Below are 19,985 nucleotides of genomic sequence, written 5' to 3'. Positions count from 1 at the left end.
GGCCTGATGCGGGCAGAGCCTGAATATACTTCTGCATGGGTGGTGTGCTGCCTTCTTGATTCAGAAAGACCTGGCTTAAAGTCTTGGCTCCTCCACTGGAGGTTAGCTGGGTGACCTCTTTTAGACCTCAGTTTCCTTATCTGCAAAATGGGGGTAATGAAGCTGCCTCATAGGAGGAGACAGTGAAACGTGATGCCATGCCTGGCCCACGGCCAACAATAAGGGACAGCTGTTCTTGTTGCCAGGGTCTTAATGAAACACATCCCATCACTCTGGCTGCTTGGGGGTGCTAATGAGCATAGCACTCAGTAGTAAACTGTTGTGTCATAGTAATAGTCTTTGAAGCACTGACTTTTTTTTTTTTTTTTTTGCTTTATAACAAATTTAATCAGTTATACATATACATATGTTCCCATATCCCCTCCCTTTTGCGTCTCCCTCCCGCCCTCCCTATCCCACCCCTCCAGGCGGTCACAAAGCACCGAGCTGATCTCCCTGTGCTATGCGGTGAAGCACTGACTTTTATGGAAGAAGAAAGGAGGCTTGTGGTCAATGCTGTTGTTTAACTTGTAGGACCTTAGGAGTTAGTCCCCATGAGTACAGAGTTTCAGTTTGGGATGATGAAAGAGTCTGGAGGTGGATAGTGGTGATGGTTTCACAACAGTGGGAATATAGCTAATGCCACAGAACTGTACACTTTAAAATGGTAAATTTCATGTTAAATATATTTCACGCCGATTAGAAAATGTTCTTTTTTCATGAATGCTGCCAAGGTACTGTCCCAGTGATCCCAGGCTGAGAATTAGCTGAGTTTCAGTTGAGGTTTGTTTCATTTGTAGCGTAGTTTCATATGTTGCAAGCATGTGTGCTTACGTGCATCAGCGCTGGGCCTGGGTCAGAGCCGCGGACACTGTCCACCTCCACTGCTTCACTGCCTGTTGTTGCTTGGGGTCTTGAGGACGTTCAAGCTTGTTGGGTCTGAACTGCTATCCTCGGTGGAAGATGAGAACTCAGAGAGGGTGGCACATGCCTTTTAATCCTTGCGATCACCCAGAGGATCTGAACACACACACTTGTTTCTAGCTTGATGTGCTCACTATGGAAGCCATCGTCCGGTATGTACCCCTGCCCCTGGGGTGATGAGTAAGAAGCAGGTCGGGGCGCAGCCCTCTTAGCAGTGTCATAAGGCTCCCAGAGCTGAGTCCGTGGCACTGATGGGACAGGCGGGGACGGAACAACACCAACCACTTCTTTCAAGGACTTTCATACACGTTCCTTTCTCCTCCTGAAAAAGCCCCACGACTTACCTAAAGTCATGTACCTGCTGGTGGCAGGAAGGAGCTAAGAACTCTGATTCGTGACTCTCAGGTCTAGGCCCCCTTCTCCATTTGTATTCGAGCTCTTTGAAAGAAAGCAGAGTAGATAATCTCTCTTTTTCTATCTTTGGCTTATATTTTCATCGCACTTAGAATTTTTAAAGCAGTTTACATGTACCATCTCATATTTTGTCAATGTAATCGTGAAATTACAAAATGAAATCTCTGCCCAAAGGACCTTATTCAGGGATGGCAGGTACTGGGCATACGTGCCCACAGAGCCTTCTGCCACCAGTGGCAGACATAACTAGTCGATTATCGTGCCCCTCCTGCTGAGCCACCCAGACTTCCACTACTCTCAGAGCTGGCACAGAAAATGTCGCCTATTTGCCATCTCTGTTAGGCTCTAAGACCCTTGAGTTGTACGGTCGGTCAGCTTGGTTAGCAGCTTGGTAAGAAACAGGTCCCAGCAATTAATACAGTCTTAACTTTTGCATTGGCTTCTTCACTGTAATCTGCTTTCCTCTTACGCTCTGGGCCCAGCTGAGCCAGCAGAGGGACCAAAACTGCCTGAGGGACTTTGAGGCAGTAACAGCGACGGCAGCATATGCAATGGGGGGCACCCAGCCAACCTATGGGAGCCCTTCCCAGGCCCCTCAAACCTAGGGCATGGGGGCCCGACGGCCCCAGCTCATGGCCGGAAGCAGAGTCTCCTGGATCCTGGGCCTGACTCAACTTTGTGCTTCAGCCTCCAGGAAGTCGTTTGTGTTTGAGCTGAACGAGTGCGCCTCTAGCCGCATCCTGAAGCTGGAGAAGGAGAACCAGAGCCTCCAGAGCACCATCCAGGGGCTGCGGGACACGTCCCTGGCGCTGGAGGAGAGCAACCTCAAGTGCGGGGAGCTGGAGAAGGAGAATCACCAGCTCAACAAGAAGGTAACCCGGCCTAGGCGGGTGGACACCCCTCCCCCAGCCCGGTCTGCCCTAGAGAGACTAGTCAGTGGTCAGGCAGGGCAGTCGTGTCAGTGAGGATGCACCGCTGGGAGAAAAGCAGAAGCCAGTGCAGCCGCAGTTAATTATACAATAATAGAAGAACAAGAGCAAAGGTGAGAGGAGTCAGGAGGCAGCGTGGCTTGTGCCTGCACTGCCTTGAGGGTATGTCTCGGACAGTACTTGACCTCTGTGTGCCTCCTTGTCTTCATCTGTGAAACGGGGTTAGTGGGCTTCCCACCTAATACATGTTGCATGGACTCCATGAGCTAGTGTTTGTAAGGAGTCTGGCACGTGGTAAGGGCTCAGTGAAAAGAAACCAGTGGACTGTGAAAAAGCATAGGATGGGTCACAGGGGAGAGGAGGCAGTGATGTAAGACATACCTGCGTGTGTGGGGAGTAGGGACCATCGCTGGGCATTTTAGGGCACTGCTGGTGGTAAAACAGGATCAGTGCTCACTCCTTCCTCTCAGTTTATGAGATGGGGAAGAAGAGATGGCTGAACTGTATTTGCCTTTCAGGACAGCTGCTGGGTCTTCCCAGGAGCACAGGAGAACCCAGACATCTGGGAGAACAGACAGAGGCTTACAGAGCAGTCTTCCTTCTACAGTTAGGAGGACCCCCCCCCATTTGCACTGGGGGTTCAGTCTCAGGTGCAGGAAGGGGCCGTTGAGAGGCTAGGGATCGCCTCCAAGTCTTGGTCACTCCAGGTCAGAGGGCCTCAGAACACCTAGGCCACATTGTGATGGCGCAGTTGCATCGTGGGCTCCAAGCACACCAGCTGCCAGAGTCCAGCTGAGGAAGAGGACACAAGCCCCATTGCTTGCTGACCGCTGTGCAGGCCTGGTGCTATCGGGTGTCCCACCTGCCCGTGAGTCCTGCTAGTGTCATTCACTGCTGCACAGGCTGTGGGAGGGGCACGGGCTGCAGGGAGAGACCTGGGCTCCGCTGGTCCTGGCTGTGCTGGTCTCTTATCTCTGTGTGAGGCTTGGGACAGCCCCTCCTTCTGTGAACTGGTCTCTGGAGCCCCCTCATGGGACCTCCCAGGCTTGAGTACTCGCTCTTCTTGTCCCTTTGAAGCATTGTGTGCCATGCAGCCTTTCAGCCGACAAGCATTTTGTCCTGTCTTCGTAGGACAATAGAAAACCCCACCCCATCTCATGCCGTGTCTCTCAGTGTAGAACAGCATGGGGAAGGCAGCTAGACAGTTTAGGTTTTTTAGATTCACATGGCCCTAGCACGGGAAATGTCTTTATAAGTGGCAGTTCGACCTTGGCCAAGATAAAAAAAGAATCAGCCTTTAGAAAGATGAGAACCGTTGACTCCGTGGGTCCTCACGGGTCTGCTGCAGAAAGCCCGCAATGTAATAGCGCTGGCCCAGCTCCCAGCAGCCCTCTGAGATGACCCCTCACGCTTTTCCCCGCCCTCGTGGTTCACTCTGGCCCCTCCTCTGCACAAACAGGATGGCAGTGGGGGCTGCCTGCCCGGCATTACTCCTCAGCCCCCTGTCTCTCGGGCCCCACCCTCCTGCTTCCTCTCGGGGTCACTTCCCTGGTGGGACACCAGCCCTCTCCTGCCACGGTCCTTAGGAGGCATGTCTTGGCATAGACTCCCCAGCAGGAGGGAGGTGCCACAGTTCCCAGGCCCGTCCTGTGTCTGGTGCCGGGGTCCCTGGGAGGCGGCCCTCCGCCCGCCAGAGCGCCTCTCCCCAACCTGCTCAGTCTGCCCGCGGCCTGACCAAACCTGTCCTGGCCCAGCAGGCATGGTTCCCCCCAGAGCCCAGCACTGACGGTGCCCCCTACCATTGGATGGGTGGACGCCTCAGCCCCAGCTGGAGGGCTCACTGGACCCTAATCCAGCTCAGTTCACCCCACTTTCCTTCCTCCAGCCTCAGCCATCCCACCCTCCTCGGCACCTCCCCACGTGGCCTGTCTGGGGCCCAGCTGACACTCCTCAGTCAATCAGTGAACCCCCAGGTCCCGCTGGTGCCAGCCTGGTTCTTAGCACACCCCAAGCATAGCCCAGGCTGCGAGCTTGCTTAGGTCTGAAAAGTCTGTGGAAACCCTAGTTCCCTGAAGTTAATATCCTCCCCTCTAACCCGCAAAACTTCCATGGACCTTAGAGAAGCTGCCTCCTTCCTGCGACGGTGAATCTGCGTTGATGTCCTACGAGTTTATTCCTTAAGCCCAGAAGTTAAGAACCCTTATTTTCAGGGGAAGCGGGCAGCCCTGTGGGGGCCTGTTGCTAGAAGGGAAGAACAGCCTGGGGCTGAGAGGCAGGCCCCCGGCACCCACGTGCTCTGGGACCCGGAGTGGCACCTGCAGCCCAAGCCAGGAGCTTCAGGAGGAAGGACAGGAAACCTCTCAGGGCTGGAAGGCCTGCAGCCAGCCCACATCTCAGCCCAGCAAGTTCACCCCAGGGGCACCGGGGTCCTTCGGGGATGGGCTCTGGTTCCATGGCAAAAAGAACCAGAAAAGGAGAGAGGTGGCGTGGGTGTGGGACCCGGGGAGATCGCATCTTTAGACCAGAAGCAACAGCAACGAGAAATGCAAAGGTTGGAATAATGTTCCTTCCTCTGGGAGAGAAGGGGCGGCAGGGATAGGCTGTTAACAGTAAGGTTGGGGGTAAAAGCCAGCAGGCCCCCCTGACTGTGAGTGAGGACTGGGGGGTCGGCCACGGTGGGGGTGGGTCCCGGCTCTGACCCGTCCTCGAGGCCTCAAGCCAGCCGCTGAGCCCCTCTGGGCCCAGTGTCCTCCTGAGTACTTGGTTAATAATAGCAGCTGCTCGTTGCCTTTAGTCCCCAAGGCCGTCGTCTCAGATGTAGGCTCTGCCATGGGAGGTGATCCCTGGTGCCCTGCCGAGTCCCAGGCCCTGTGCCGGGAAGTGGGGAAGAGATAAGGAAGGATTAGAAAGACGTTCCTGCTTTTGAGAACCACTCAGATGTTTGCCGTGTCATAGCGTGTTTTCCTGTCGACCCCAGCTGGGAGGGGCTCCCCAGTCCTGGGGTCCCCGGGGTGGGGCAGGGGGTTGAGGTGCTGACAACGTGACATGACAGTCGGAGGGTGAGCTCGGCCCAGCTCTCCCCGCCGGTAGGGGGAGAAGCTTGCCTGCTGCTTCCTCCTGTGAGGGTTTGAGAGCTCCCAGATGTGTGAGCCAGGAAGGCAGGGTGCCCCTCACCCAAGGACAAGTACGCAGAGTCTGCTTTAGAGCAGCGATCCTGCCGGGAGCTTTGGGAACCTCTCTGCGCAAGGCCCCGGCCCAGATGGGCTGAACTGCAGCAGGCTCAGACCTGCTGCTCACGGGGGTCGTTGGGCATCTCAGGGCCGTGGCCCGAGGTCCAAGATCTTTTCAAAGCTTCGAGAACCATCTGGTCCTCGCAATCTATGTTTTCAGAACAGCCATCCCGAGCCAGCACATGAGGATCATTTAGGACCACGTCAAAATGCAGACCGGCTAGTCAGGAGCTCTGTGGGTGGCCGGGCCCAGAGCTCTCGTGGGGGAGGGGCAGCGAACACTGCTGCACCCGCCGCCTGCTGGGCGCGTGCCGAGCACGGCACAGTGACAGAAGCTCTCAGGGATGCTCGCCGCTGGTCCTGCGTCAGTTACAGAAACTTGCTCGTGGTGACGTCATTAGTAGGGAGGGACTGGACTCTGAACTCTGTCCCTGTGACACCAGAGCCATATGCCTCTTTCCCGACTCCAGTCCCCCACGCTGAGGGCTTTGGCGTTGGCGGGAAGGGGACCAGCAGCCTTGAAGCCCTCGCGGTGCAGACACCAGCACGGGCATCGCCTAGGAGCCCAATCTCAGGCCCTGCCCTGGACCTACTGAGTGAGGATCAGGATTTGCCACCTGATCCAGGTGTTAGACGCGATGAAGTAGCTAGTTCATGTTTTAGGAAGGTCGGGCGGGGTGACCCCAGCAGAAGAGCTCGGTGTCAGGGAGGCGACTGGATGGTTGTCCAGGCCAGAGGGAAGGTGGCCCGGCCCTAGCCAGGCAGTGGCGGTAGAGCGGCTGGGGTAGAGGGGGCGGGACTTGGAGACAGAGTTACTGGAGGGTCAAAGAGGAAGGAGGGACATAGCAGAAGACCACTGTGAGCAGCTGGGCGAATAGGAGTGTCACCAAGTGAAGCCCGTAGGACATCCAGTGGTGGTGGCCCCGGGCGTGTGGTCTGACCCTTGGGAAAGCGGACAAGGCCTGAGATGGGAGCAGGGAGCCCGGAGGCACTTGGGCACATGGCAGTGAGGGTGAGGAGAGGTGGGCTGGGAGGAGGCTGACTGGTGGTGCCCGTGAGCTGGAGATGCAAGTCGTGGGTTAGGAGCTGAGGGTCGAGGGGGCAGGGAGGTCCCTTCAGAGCAACCCCTGGACACTTTCCCTTGAGAAAAGGCCCATTAAAGTGTTCCGTGGGGCTGATGAGTTTTGGATTTGTTTTAAAACGTAGTTCACGGGCTTCCCTGGTGGCGCAGCGGTTGAGAGTCCGCCTGCCGATGCAGGGGACACGGGTTCATGCCCCGGTCCGGGAAGATCCCACATGCCGCGGAGCGGCTGGGCCCGTGAGCCATGGCCGCTGAGCCTGCGCGTCCGGAGCCTGTGCTCCGCAACGGGAGAGGCCACAACAGTGAGAGGCCCGCGTACCGCCAAAAAAAAAAAAAAAAAAATGCGTAGTTCACTTCGTGAAGCCAACTGTTGCCCGGCTGGGTCTTTTGGGTCTGCAGATGGAGAAGTTACAGACCCAGCTGGAGAGGGAGAAGCAGAGTAACCAGGATTTGGAGACCCTGAGTGAGGAGCTGATCAAAGAGAAAGAACAGCTGCAGAGCGACATGGAGACCTTGAAGGCTGACAGAGCCCGGCAGGTAGGCACCCCCGGAACAGACGCCTCTCCTGGAACCCCTGCCTGCAGGAGGGAGAGTCCAGGATTTAGCCATTTCCTGGGAATCCATCGGGGAAACGTGTATTACCAGGTACCTAGCCTCGCTGCAGCTCAAGCCAGCAACTCTCAGTCAGCTGTGGGGGGCACGTTTGCCCTGCAGGGGACATTGGCGGTACCTGAAGACGATTTTGATTGTCATGACTTGGGGAGGAGAGAGGAGATGCTCTTGGCATGTGGATGGTGGAGGCCAGGGATGCAGCTAAATGTCCTGCAACACACAGGACCAGCCCCGCGTGACAAAGAACGATCCAGCTCCACACGTCCACAGCGTCACGCTGAGCACCTGAGGTTTGTTTGCCTCACGCCACAAGAAGTCCCGGATAGGAGGCAGTCCAGTGCTGGTGCAAAGGCTCTGTGATGCCGTGCAGGGGCCAGGCCTCTCCTCCCTCTGCCGGTCTTAGCAGTGGCTGCCACACACCCTCAGGGAACGGGAAGAAGAAGGTGGAGGGCAAGGGGCAGAGGGAAACCCTCCCGGGACCTTCTGTCACGTCTTATTGGCCACACCCAACACGTGACCACCGCTACCTGCGAGGGAGCCTGGGGTATCCAGTATTTGAGTATTTCAGCCTCTGCTGTAGAGCAGAAATGGGGGGAATGGGATGGTGCCACGTTTGGTGAAAAGACAGGGCTTCTGCCCAGATGTGGCTTACATAGAGGGCAGGACAGGCGACAGGCAAGGCAGTTTCAGACGTGTGCTGTTGAAGGAATAACGCAGAGAACCCTGCTGGATGCAGGCGCTGAGGAGCCCTGGTGCAAGGCTGTCCTGAGGAGCTGCTCACGCTGAGCCCTGGAGAAGGAGGGGGAGCCAGTGATGCTGAAGACCCCTGGGGTGGGGGTGGGGTGTCCAGGGCAGAGGGAGGATCCTGTGCAGGGGCTGCAGGAGGGGAGAGGCGTAAGGGGAGCCCACAGAGGTGGCGGCCAGGATAAACATACCAAGGGAATCCCTATCGTTGTTTTACGTGAGAGGGAGAGAGATGGGGTTTATGTTTCTGAATCATCCTGGCCGCCGTGCTGTCTCCGTGGGGGTCTCCATGCTCTTCACCTTGTGTCCATATTAACCCCTGGGAACGTTAGGACTACTTTTTTTTTTCATTGAAGTATAGTTCAGTTCTAGTGTACAGCAAAGCAACTCGGGGGGGGGGAGGGTGTGTGTGTGTGTGTGTGTGTGTGTGTGTGTGTGTGTGTATACACTCTTTTTTCAGATTCTTTTCCATTTGGATATAGTTCCCTGTGCTATACAGTAGGACCGTTAGGATGTTTTTTGGGTACATGATGGGGTGGTCTTTCAGGGCCTATGCTTTAGTCCCCCAGATTAAATCAGACTTTAGCCCCAGCTCACCGAAATACGTTTGTGCAGCAGCCGCTGTCACTCCCATCGTGTCTTCCCACAGATCAGGGACCTTGAACAAGAAAAGGACCATCTCAACCAGACGGTGTGGACGCTGCGGGAGAGGTCGCAGGTCAGCAGCGAGGCCCGCGTGAAGGACATCGAGCAGGAGAGCAAAGCCCCGCCGGGGATGGTGATGGAGGCCAGCGGCCGGCTGAGCAGGCTGGAGCTGGAGCGGGCGCAGGAGAAGGCGGGGTGGGCGGAGGAGCTGCAGCAGGAGCTGCGGCGGCTGGAGGAGGAGAAGGGGAGGCTGGCGCAGAGGGTGAGCTCCCTGCAGGCGGCGGGCGAGCGGGCGGACGCCGTGGAGCGCGAGAGCCGCGGGCTGGCGCTGGAGAACCGGCAGCTGCGCAAGTCCCTGGACGCCCTGCAGAACGTGCAGGTGCAGCTGGCCGGCCTGGAGCTGGACAACAGGCAGCTGGACGAGGAGAACCTGGAGCTGCGCAGGATGGTGGAGGCCATGCGCTTCACGGGCGCCAAGGTGGCCCAGATGGAGCGGGAGAAGCAGGAGCTGGAGCGGGAGAAGCAGGAGCTGAGGACGAGCGTGGAGCTGCTCAAGGCGCTGGGCAAGAAGTCGGAGCGCCTGGAGCTCAGCTACCAGAGCCTGAGCGCCGAGAACCTGCGGCTGCAGCAGAGCCTGGACAGCGGCGGCCAGAAGGCGCAGGCCCTGGAGCGGGAGCTGGGGCAGCTGGAGGCCGAGAACCAGGCCCTGCAGCGCGACCTGGAGGCCCTCCGGCTCGCCAACAGGCAGCTGGAGCGGGCCGGCCAGGACCGGAAGGCGCTGGAGCAGGAGGTGGCCCAGCTGGAGAAAGACAAGAAGCTGCTGGAGAAGGAGGCCCGGCGTCTGTGGCAGCAGGTGGAGCTCAAGGACGCCGTCCTGGACGACAGCTCCGCCAAGCTGTCCGCTGCCGAGAGGGAGAGCCGCGCGCTGGACAAGGAGCTAGCCCGCTGCCGGGATGCGGCCGGCAAGCTGAAGGAGTTGGAGAAGGACAACAGGGACCTCACCAAGCAGGTCACCATGCACACGAGGACGCTGACCACCCTGAGGGAGGTGAGGCGGGGGCGGGCGGCCCCTTTGGTGGGGGGTGGGCAGGGTCACCGTGCTGCCCGGCAGGTGCTTCTGCAATAGAGGTGAGATAGGGAGAGGCCCCTGGCATTTGTCCCCTGCTTCTAAACAGAATGAGGCCCAAAAGCATAAAGAAGAAGTGGAAATCACCTGTTACGATCTTACGGCCCAGAGATAACCAGGGCTAATAGTCCAGTTTTTTTTTTTTTTTCTTTTTTTGCGGTACGCGGGCCTCTCCCTGCCGTGGCCTCTCCCGTTGCGGAGTGCAGGCTCCGGACACACAGGCTCAGCGGCCATGGCTCACAGGCCCAGCCGCTCCACGGCATGTGGGATCTTCCCGGACCGGGGCACAAACTGGTGTCCCCTGCATCGTCAGGCAGACTCAACCACTGCGCCACCAGGGAAGCCCGTCCAGCATATTTTATTTCTTCTTTCTCCTTGTGCGTTTGTGTATACACACACTTGATACCCTACCTTCTCCCTCCTAGACCTGTTCTGTTTCTCTCTATTACTATACTTTTTCTCATTACATTAAATAGGCTTCAAGCCATGATTTCTAATGGCAGTGAGGTATTGATTTTATGGACTTACTGTGATTGCTTTCTGGACATTTAGATTGTTTCTGATTTTTCCCACGATTTTAAATAACACTGGGACTTCCCTGGTGGCGCAGTGGTTAAGAATCTGCCTGCCAGTGCAGGGGACACAGGTTCTAGCCCTGGTCCGGGAAGATCCCACAGGCCACAGAGCAACTAAGCCCGTGCGCCACAACTACTGAGCCCGCGTGCCACAACTACTGAGCCCACGTGCCTAGAGCCCGTGCTCCAGGGCAAGAGAAGCCACCGCAATGAGAAGCCCACGCACCGCAAAGAAGAGTAGCCCCTGCTCACCGCAACTAGAGAAAGCCCGCGTGCAGCAATGAAGACCCAACACAGCCAAAAATAAATTAATTAATTAATTTTAGAAAAACGCTGGACATCCTTGCACACGTGCACCTTCGCGAATGTATTTATTTTCTTAGGATATATGCCTAGAAGTGCAATTACAGGATGAAAGGGTACGACTGTTTTACAGTTTCTTGGTAAATATGTGTCTTACTTTTCCCTGGTAGTTTTTGCACGGCTCACCCGGGCTTTCCTGCAGCGACTTAGGGTGAGTCACTGCTCTAGTAAACGACTCCAGCGTGTGATTGGCCCATCACCGAAGCCAAGTGTCCACACGTGTGGAAGTTCCATGTGACTGTTCACAGACACCTGGTACCCTCCATAATGTGGCCCGGCTGTCCCACAGTGGAGCCCTCTTCTGGCTCCTCTACCTGCAGCAGATAGATGAAGAAGAGAAGGACCACACTTCATGGGGCAGAATATGGTCTCATAGCCGCACCTGACTGCCAGGGAGGTTGGGAACTGTGTTCCAGCTGTGTGCCGAGGAAGAAAAAGAAATGGACTTGGTGACCACGGAGAGGTCTCCACATTAAAAAAAGATCACTGACTGTCAGTGCAGGCAGATTGGTGCGCTGTTGGGGAGAGATGCAAGACACCAACCTGAGCCGTAGCCCCTGCCTCCGTAAGCATAGGTTAGGTTATGCTGCAGTAACGAATGACCCCAGGATTGCAGGGCTTATCACATCCAAGGCTGGTTTCTCTTTCACGAGAGCCCAGGTGACTCTCTGGAGAGCCTGTCCTCTTTGCTGGGGCTCAGCATCCCAGGCGGCTTTGATCTCACGCCTCCACCATCTCAACGTGGGGTTCGGACAGTTCCCGAGGCAGGGGAGAGGCAGCTGGAAGATCACACACTGGCCCTTCCACGCTGCAGCCAGGGAGTGACCCCGGAATGTTTGGCGAGCACCACCCTCCGTCACACTGCCGTTCCAGGCCTTGGGGTGTGTGTGGTAGGGGGTCCTCGTGTGTGCACGTAGCTGTGACGCTGGGCAAAAAACGGTATAACTACCTGGAGAGCTACAGAGGTGTGGACTAGAGTAAGTGAACCCCTAAATGAGGTCAACATCCACTTTCAAAAAGTAAATCAAAACCAGTGTTTAAAGTAAAATCCTTCTCCGCTTTATACTTTGTTCTGAGTTCTCTGCAATGAGCTAACTAAATGGTTATTGATCCTTTACTCCGCGGAAGAGGCAGTCACGTTCACAGAATTCAAACCCGCTCCTCAGAGGTCACCATAGGTGGTATTTCAGACACCTGTCCGGATGTGTTTGGAGCACGTTCGATCCTTCCTGGACACGCTGCCACGTGGTCTGGTGTCTTGAACTCCGGGGACTGGGAAGGTGTGCTCGTCCGTTCCCTTTGGAGGCATCCCTGAGGTTCACCGTCCCCACAGAACCGCCTGCTTGGCCCTCGAGACACCCGAGCTGGCCACGGCTCGAGAGGGTGGTGGCTCAGCCCTGAGACCGGCCTGCGTCAGGCCCTCCTGCCGTTTCTGCTGGGCTCCTTTCCCACGCTCGTCCTCACTGTCCCCACAGGACCTGGTGCAGGAGAAGCTGAAGAGCCAGCAGCTGAGCAGTGAGCTGGACAAGCTGAGCCAGGAACTGGAGAAGCTCGGCCTCCACAAGGAGCTGCTGCTGCAGGATGACAGCAGTGACGGTGACACGTGAGGACCCCTCCCTGGGTGGCTGCGGGCTCCACGTCCCGGCCCCACCCCCCCGCCCCCCCCCGCGCCCCCCCGGAGCTCAGTTTACTTTTCACACCCGAGGGCCTGTTGTCACGTGGTGCTTTATATGCCGGGCCTCCTTCCTGGACCTTCCCAAGCAGGAGTGGAAGGAGATTCTTTTGTCCAGAAAAGGCTTCTTAACTTTTTTCTAGTTAGGCTTTTTTCGAGCAGTTTTAACTTCACAATGAGGGTGAGGAGAAGGTGCAGAGATTTCCCGTAGACCCCCTGCCCCGTGATGTGTACCCTCCCCCACCATCAACACACCCCCCACCAGAATGGTGCATTCATTACGCTCGGTGAACCTACACCAACACCTCATCATCACCCAGAGTCCACGGTCGACATTGGGGTCATTCTCGGTGTTGCATGTTCTGTGGATTTTGACAAACGTATGATAATCTGTATCCACCCCTATAGCATCATACAGAGTATTTTCACTGCCCTAAAAATCATCCGTGTTCCACCTGTTCGTTCCCGTCTCCCGCCACCAGCCCTTTAATTTTTTTAAAATTTTAACTCTTGCTGCCTTTGCCAGCAGTGCAATTATCTCGCGTTTCAAGGAAATCCAACATCTTGGACTTTAGTTGGACTTCTAACCAACGTGATGTCCTTTAGGTGTGATGAAAAGGCCACACAGGTTTACCGCTTACCCAGCACTGTGGTCTTGGATGCATTCCTTAACCTTTCTGAGACTCTGTTTCCCCATCTGTAAAATGGCCATAACGATACATGAAACGGCGCCTGGAAAACTATAGCAGTGATGTTTCATTGACGGTGTCCCAGACATATCTATGCCAACAGCCTGGGGAACAGCTCTGGGTGATGGTTTTTGACTCCTGCAGTTCTTCTGGGCCAAATCTTGCAGCGTGCTGCAGAAACCAGCTTAGTGGAGGAGGGATGTGTTGGCAGCTTGGAGACTGGGAGCTTGTGGGTAGAAGAGGCAGATGAATACTACTGTATATTTGTATTTTTCAGGAAATACAAGATTTTGGAGAGCATAAATGAATCAGCATTCAAAACAGCACTAGCCAGGAAAGAAGAAAAGATTGTGTTCTTAGAAGCACAGATGGAAGAGAAAGCCAGCCTGAATCACCACTTACAGAACGAGCTCCAGGTGGTAAGAGCAGCCCCCTTAGGGTCAGGCCGTGGGTCCTGGCTGTGAGGTCCCTGCCTCACCTTTCCCAGCCCCTCACCTGGGTAGCAGAGGGGTGGCCTGGATGCCCATGCTCTGGAGCAAGTGTCGATGGAGTGGACCCCTGAGGCTCAGGGGAGGGAGAAGACTGGCCGCGCTCACGTGGCTATAAAGTCGGGACTGGGTCCCAGCTGCTGTCCGGCAGTCACCTCTGCAGGGAGGGGGCAACATGCAGGACGGAGGTCCTGTGCCCTCCCCCCAAAAGCAAAGGCAGGAGTCTGGCGGGTCCAGTGCCGGGTGAGGGGTCAGGCATGCGGAGGGGGATGGGTTTGGTGCGGGGCCCCGAGCCCGGCCTCTTCCTGCCCCAAGTCTGCTTTCCCGTTCCCGCACCCGCAGTTGAAGAAGGAGTGTGAGATCCTCAGGAAGAGCCAGGAAGAGGGGAAGCAGGTGCAGAACTCTTTCAAACACCCTGTGGGGCCGTTGGTCGAGGGTCACCCTGGGAAGGAGCTCTGGGGGCCCAGCCCCAAGGAGGCCACGATGGAGCTGCTCCGCGTGAAGGACCGGGCCATCGAGCTGGAGCGCAACGTGAGTGGGGAGAGGCCGTCCCGCCGACAGTCCCACAGACGGAGCGGGAACTCCCATTACCGGGAGGGACCCAGGGTGTCAGAAGCCGTTGAGATTTATCCAGGTCTCGTTGGCCTCTTCTTGAGTTTCCTGGCGAGTCCCGTTTGCTCCTTGCCACTTGCGGTCCCTTCAACCTTTCTGACTGATGGGGCAGGTCCCCTTTTTCCCCGGGGACTTGCTCTATGCCTCCTGCGCTGGGTCTGGGGCATCTCCACCAGCACTGTTTCCGCAGTGTTCTGTGTTTTGGTGCTCTTCCAGGGGTTGACAGACCACGGTCCGCCCCCCTGTTTTCATAAATAAGGTTTTATTGGCCCACAGACACACCCTTTGCTTACATATCGTGTGGGGCTGCCTTCCCACGGCGACGGCAGGGGTCATTGGTTGAGGTAGAGACCCTACGGCCGGCAAACCCCAAAATAATATTTGCCGTCTGGCCCTTTACAGAGCAAGTCTGTCCATGCGTGTCTAAACCCCTGATCTTGTTTGACGTCTCCCAACAGCCTTATGAAGTAGATAGTGACGATTTTCCTTTGACAGATGAGAAAGGTGAGACGGAGTTTAAGAGACTTGACCCTAAGCCCCATGCTGGTCAGGGAGAGCGCAGGACCACACCCCACGCGTCCGGGCCCAGTCGGTGGCGTATCTTGCTCGGCCGGTATCGGTCTCATGGAGCATGAACCGCCTTCTTCTACCCGCTGTCACCCGAGTGGGGTGAGGCTTTAGGGCTGGCTCTGGCTCCCTGTTCTGTGCGAGAAGCTCACAGACACGCATTCTCGGGGTGGTCAACAGAAAACAGAGAAGAGCACGAAAGACAGAAAGGATGAAGCAGCTTTGGCTCCAGCTCGCCCTTGCCTCACACTCACATGCTCAGGTTCTTTGCAGTCTCTCCATCATGTGTATTCACTTCTATTGTGAAAGCACGTACACAGAAATTTTTTTCCAATTCTGTTGTCCTTCCAAGAGGGAAGATGTTACTTCTCTCATCCGGTGGATTTTGGCTTTGGCCCCCAGAGGGTTCCTAACAACTCTGTACCTGCTAACCAGCCGTCCCTGCGGCTGGTTAGCAGGTACGGAGCCGGTGTCTGATTGGTCTCATGCTTCCCGCTTCCCCAGAACGCGGCTCTGCAGGCTGAGAAGCAGCTGCTCAAGGAACAGCTGCAGCACTTGGAGACCCAGAACACGGCCTTCAGCAGTCAGATCCTGACGCTGCAGAAGCAGAGTGCCTTCCTGCAGGAGCACAACACCACGCTACAGACGCAGACGGCTAAGCTACAGGTGAGGGCGTGGCTGGGCAGCCCTTGGGGGAGGATGCTCTGTGTCTCCTAGATACTGGCCCCAGCGCTCTGATGACTCCTAATCAGTAAGACAGAGCATGGGAGGGTTCGGTGTTTTGTTTTATTTTTGATAGACTCATTGTAAACCGAGGTTCCTAGCCTCAGGATCTTTGAAGTTGGTTTTCAGTGACTGAACACGGCTGCCCAGGCAAAAAAAAAGTTTATTTCCCTGCTTCTCCCTTGCAGTCTTGTCTGTTTCCCAAAATCCGTTTCTTGAGATGCTGTTAGGAATAACTTGGAAAAGAGGTTCTAGGATCAAATAAGTTTGGTTCAACAGAGTTAAGCACATTTCTTCACTGTAGGGCCTGGCAGAGCCTTTTTGAAGCAAATGTGAATTTTTGATCTCTACAAGTGAAGTGGAAGGTGTGAAGTAGCTCCCGGGCTGGTGAGAGCATCCAGCCAAAAGAGTGTTCTGGACCACACATTTTAGGATGTTGGCTTTTATTTACCATTAATAGATTGTGGGAAAGTAAATGATCGTTTATTGCAGTTTCTGAGAAAGGTGTTTTGAAAATATGTAACGTGTGGGTCAGAGACAATCAATAGGAGACTGTCAAAGAGGTTGGGATTTGTTCTATTAAAACAGGCAAATACAGGCTTCCCTGGTGGTGCAGTGGTTGAAAGTCCGCCTGCCGATGCAGGGGATGCGGGTTCGTGCCCCGGTCCAGGAAGATCCCACGTGCCGCGGAGCGGCTGGGCCCGTGAGCCATGGCCGCTGAGCCTGCGCGTCCGGAGCCTGTGCTCCGCAATGGGAGAGGCCACGGCAGTGAGAGGCCCGCATACCAGAAAAAAAACCAAAACAAACAAACAAAAAACAAGCAAATAGGATGTTGGTTTGTAGTTTTGTTTGGGTTATTGGTTATGGTTCTCATATCTTTGTCTGGTCTTTATATGAAGGTAATTCTGACCTCAGAATGAGATAGGAAGTGTTCCCTTCTCCTAAATTTCTAATAATTTTGGATGTTGGATGGATGTTCTGTAAGCGTCAGGTTAAGGTTAAGGTAGGTTGTTCAGGTATTTTGTGTCCTCAGTGATGCTCTATCTTTTAAAAATAGGCTTTTAAAAGTATTCAAAGAGGGTATACAAGGAGCTTATTCAGAGAGAGGACCTAATTTGCCCCAAAAGGTCACATCTACGGAGAGGGGCTCAGGAGTGAAGCGCCACGCAACAGTCTGTTGATGCCGTCTGGCCTCCTCCAGCAGTTCCTTAAGTCCTGGTAGAACTGTCCTTGGTCCCAGCTGCGTCTTGCCTGCGCCGACCTCGGTGTCAGCCTCCAGCCCCCTCTCCCTCTCGGCAGGTGGAGAATTCCACTCTGGGCTCCCAGAGCGCCTCACTCACCGCGCAGTATGCGCTGCTCCAGAACCAGCAGACAGCCAAGGAGAGCGAGATCGAGAACCTGCAGAAGCAGCAGGAAGAGCTGACGGCCGCCTACCAAGCCCTGCTGCAGGACCACGAGCACCTGGGTGCGCTCCACGAGCGGCAGTCCACGGAGTACGAGGCCCTCATCCGCCAGCACAGCTGCCTGAAAACACTGCATCGCAACCTGGAGCTGGAGCACAGGGAGCTCGGGGAGAGGTATGTGCCGGTGGGGCGGGCCCCCCTGGGTTCCTGTCCCCGCCTCTGCTCTGTGCCCCTTGGGTCTCCTCTTGGCCTGCAGCTTCACACCATCTGGGGCACCGGAACTTTCCAAAAGGGAAGTAAATCAAAGTCACCCTTAGCAATTTGGAGTTAATGCAGCTGGAGACCGAGTGTTGGTGGATCTCCAGGTGGAGAAGGGGCGTCGTGGCCAGTCTTGGCTCAGGGAAACCTGTTGTTGGTGTGGGGTCCCTGCTCCCCTAAGGATTTTCTTCTCTCCTCCCTTTTCTCTCCAAACTAAGAATGAGGAGGAAGTTCACCACAGCTGCCAATTTACAATGACGCATCTTGCCCTGGCTTCTCAGTTCTTTTCTTGCCTGTCAAGGTCTGGGCTGCGTTTTTTTTTAACCTTTAATTTTTTTTTTTAATAAATTTATTTATTTATTTTTGGCTGCGTTGGGTCTTCGTTGCTGTGTGCGGGGTTTCTCTAGTTGCGGCGAGCGGGGCCTACTCTTCATTGCGGTGCGCGGTCTTCTTATTGCGGTGGCGTCTCTTGTTGTGGAGCACAGGCTCTAGGCGTGTGGGCTTCAGTAGTTGTGGCTTGTGGGCTTAGCTGCTCCGCGGCATGTGGGATCTTCCCAGACCACAGCTCAAACCTGTGTCCCCTGCATCGGCAGGCGGATTCTTAACCACTGCACCACCAGGGAAGCCCTAATTTTAAGTATATAGAAAGTAAACAGAATGGTAGAGTGAAACCCCTGTATACCCACGACTTGCTTCTACACTTATCACTATTTTGCCACCCTCGTTTCATCTTTACTTCCCGTTCTCCAACCCCACACTCTTCTTTTTTGGTAGGTAAAATCTACATACCTTGAAATGCACGAGTCTTAACTTCGCACTCTTGACAAATCGGGGTCCTGGGTTTTGTGTGCATTCAGTCAACCGGCATCACCTGAGCTCCTGCCCTGGCGGATCCTTGATTGTTCCAGGCTGCTGGGCAGGAGTTGCAGGACCCAGAGTCTGGGAGCAGGTGTGGTGTGCACATGGCTCTAATGCAGGAGAGAGGGGCTCTCAAACACTTGGCACGGGTGGCTGGGTGGGTGAGGAAGAGAAATTGTCCTTGTCCTGTGCTTGTGAGGCGGCCCTGCTGCCAGTGTTCTCCTTGACTCGGCCTCAAGATGCTAAGTAAAGCTGAAGTGCAGGGCGTTTCATCACAGACCCAGGGGCCTTGTTGGGCCAGCAGAGCCTCGTGAGGGCATCTGAGGATGCTGTGGGCACGGGGTGATGGCGTTCATTTATCCCCTCACCCGGTGCTTCCTTTCTGCCTCTGTCTGGAGTCCTCCACCCCTTTGATCCACGCGGATTGCCGTCCTTCGGGGGCTGCTAGCCCAGATGAGCGTCTTCTGCTTCCTCCTGCGCCCATCCTGGATCCATGTGACACTTAGTAAACACCTGCTGTGTATGGGGTGCTGTGTCTAGCTGTGGTAGGAGAGGCATCCAGTTGACTAATGATGTGGAGTGAGAAGTGTTCGCTCAACTCTAAAGCTAGCATGGCGCCCAGCACTCACCAGGCACTCAGGTGTCCTATTATGTGTTACAATAACATCTTATGATATTCTTCATGTCTGCTCAGCAGGAGAAGGTTTTTGCAGGTGGAATTTGGACTGGCTCTGAAGGAAGAGTTCATTGTTGCTTTCCCTGTAATTCTTTGCTTAGTACAGCACAGAACCACTGTGTTACCCAGTACTTTGTTGGACAGAGGCTGGAGGCCCCTTGGGTCTGTCTGCAGCAGGGCTACACGTTCAGGAGTCTGGGTACCTGGAACACAGGGATGATGGCTCTAGATTCATTTCATTTGACACTTAAATCAGACACTCACTCATTCGTTCTCTTAACAGATACTTACTGAGCACTGTGCCTCATGCTGGGACTCGGTGGTGAGCCAGACTCGCCCAGGTTCTGTTCTGCAGTGGTGTAGTTTACTAATGGTCAGAGAGATGCTTGATCGGTGAGCTTTTCCAAGACATTACAGCAGGGAAGCGGGGACCTTGATGGTCAGCCGGAGGCCCTAATTTGTCAGACCTTGAATGACTTTTCCCAGAATCGTTCATCTGGATGGGAAAGGTCACCCCTGAGAGCCAGGCAGAGCCCCACGCCCAGAACCACGTTGGGGATCCTCTGCTCTGAAGCTAAAGGCCACACAGATGTCTGTCTGTAAACAGCTGCCTGAGCAGGTTTCTGAGCTTGATTCCCACACAAGCACAAGTCTGGGTTCCAGTCAGATGGTGCGAGTACAGCTGCGCGGGGACAGGTCGGGTCAGGGTAGAGGTCTGGAGACAAAGGCTGGAAGCCCCTGGACTTGGGGGCTCTTGAGTCATCGTGAGCTTGGAAGGTTCCAGCAGGCGGGAGGAACAGCCTGGCCTTATCGGGGACTCTGTCCTTGTGCTCTTTTGCCCTCCAGAGATAGCTGTGCAGTACCCCATACAGAGAGACAGAGGAGAAAATACAAAGAGGAAAATGAAAGGGCGGGAAGGAGGGGTGTGTGTGTGTGTATGTGTGTGTGTGTGCGCGCGCGTGTCCCCCGGCAGCTGCCTGGGCCCCCCAGGCAAGCCTCTGCCCCCCACTCGAGGTCTGACAAGAGCAGGAAGGGCTCCCGAGGGAGAGGAGGGCTCACCCCGTCCCCGGTGAGCAGGGCTTTGCTGTGAGATGAGCTGTCGTGTGCAGTGGAATTCAGCTGTTTGTTCCGTGGTTTCTTTTAGATCAATTTGTGTTGAGTGAACCCCATGTTAAGTCATTTGCACTCCCTGAGAGGGGGGTGTGGGGTTCAGAGGACGTTGTCTTGGCGTTCCCCGGGGGCCAAGGGAGGAAGGCTACTGTGACAGGGAATCAAGGGGGCCACGGGGGCATGTCGGGTGGGAGGACGAGGTCTCTGGCCCTGGGGCTGGAGGGGACCCCGAGCCTTCCCGCCCAGG

At 55.5% G+C, this 19,985-nt stretch overlaps 1 protein-coding gene across 3 annotated transcripts in view; it reads left to right on the top strand.

The window, feature by feature from the left end:
- Positions 1-19,985, top strand: part of CCDC88C (coiled-coil domain containing 88C) — a 127,019-nt gene that overhangs the window by 80,071 nt on the left and 26,963 nt on the right. For all 3 annotated transcript variants that reach the window (XR_014015488.1, XM_081230312.1, XM_081230313.1), the window contains exons 13-20: positions 2,065-2,249; positions 7,017-7,154; positions 8,623-9,666; positions 12,158-12,285; positions 13,321-13,462; positions 13,874-14,062; positions 15,215-15,376; positions 16,733-17,010. Coding sequence is in view for 2 of the 3 variants with exons in the window: in XM_081230312.1 (XP_081086438.1) it covers positions 2,065-2,249; positions 7,017-7,154; positions 8,623-9,666; positions 12,158-12,285; positions 13,321-13,462; positions 13,874-14,062; positions 15,215-15,376; positions 16,733-17,010 (2,266 nt within the window). In the remaining variant the exon portion in view is untranslated. The remainder of the gene's footprint in view (positions 1-2,064; positions 2,250-7,016; positions 7,155-8,622; positions 9,667-12,157; positions 12,286-13,320; positions 13,463-13,873; positions 14,063-15,214; positions 15,377-16,732; positions 17,011-19,985) is intronic.

The sequence above is a fragment of the Mesoplodon bidens genome (genome assembly GCF_964165515.1).
Source record: "Mesoplodon bidens genome assembly, chromosome: 3".
Classification (NCBI taxonomy): domain Eukaryota; kingdom Metazoa; phylum Chordata; class Mammalia; order Artiodactyla; family Ziphiidae; genus Mesoplodon; species Mesoplodon bidens.
Note: the sequence above shows the minus strand (reverse complement) of the source record. Positions and strands in the feature narration are given on the sequence as shown.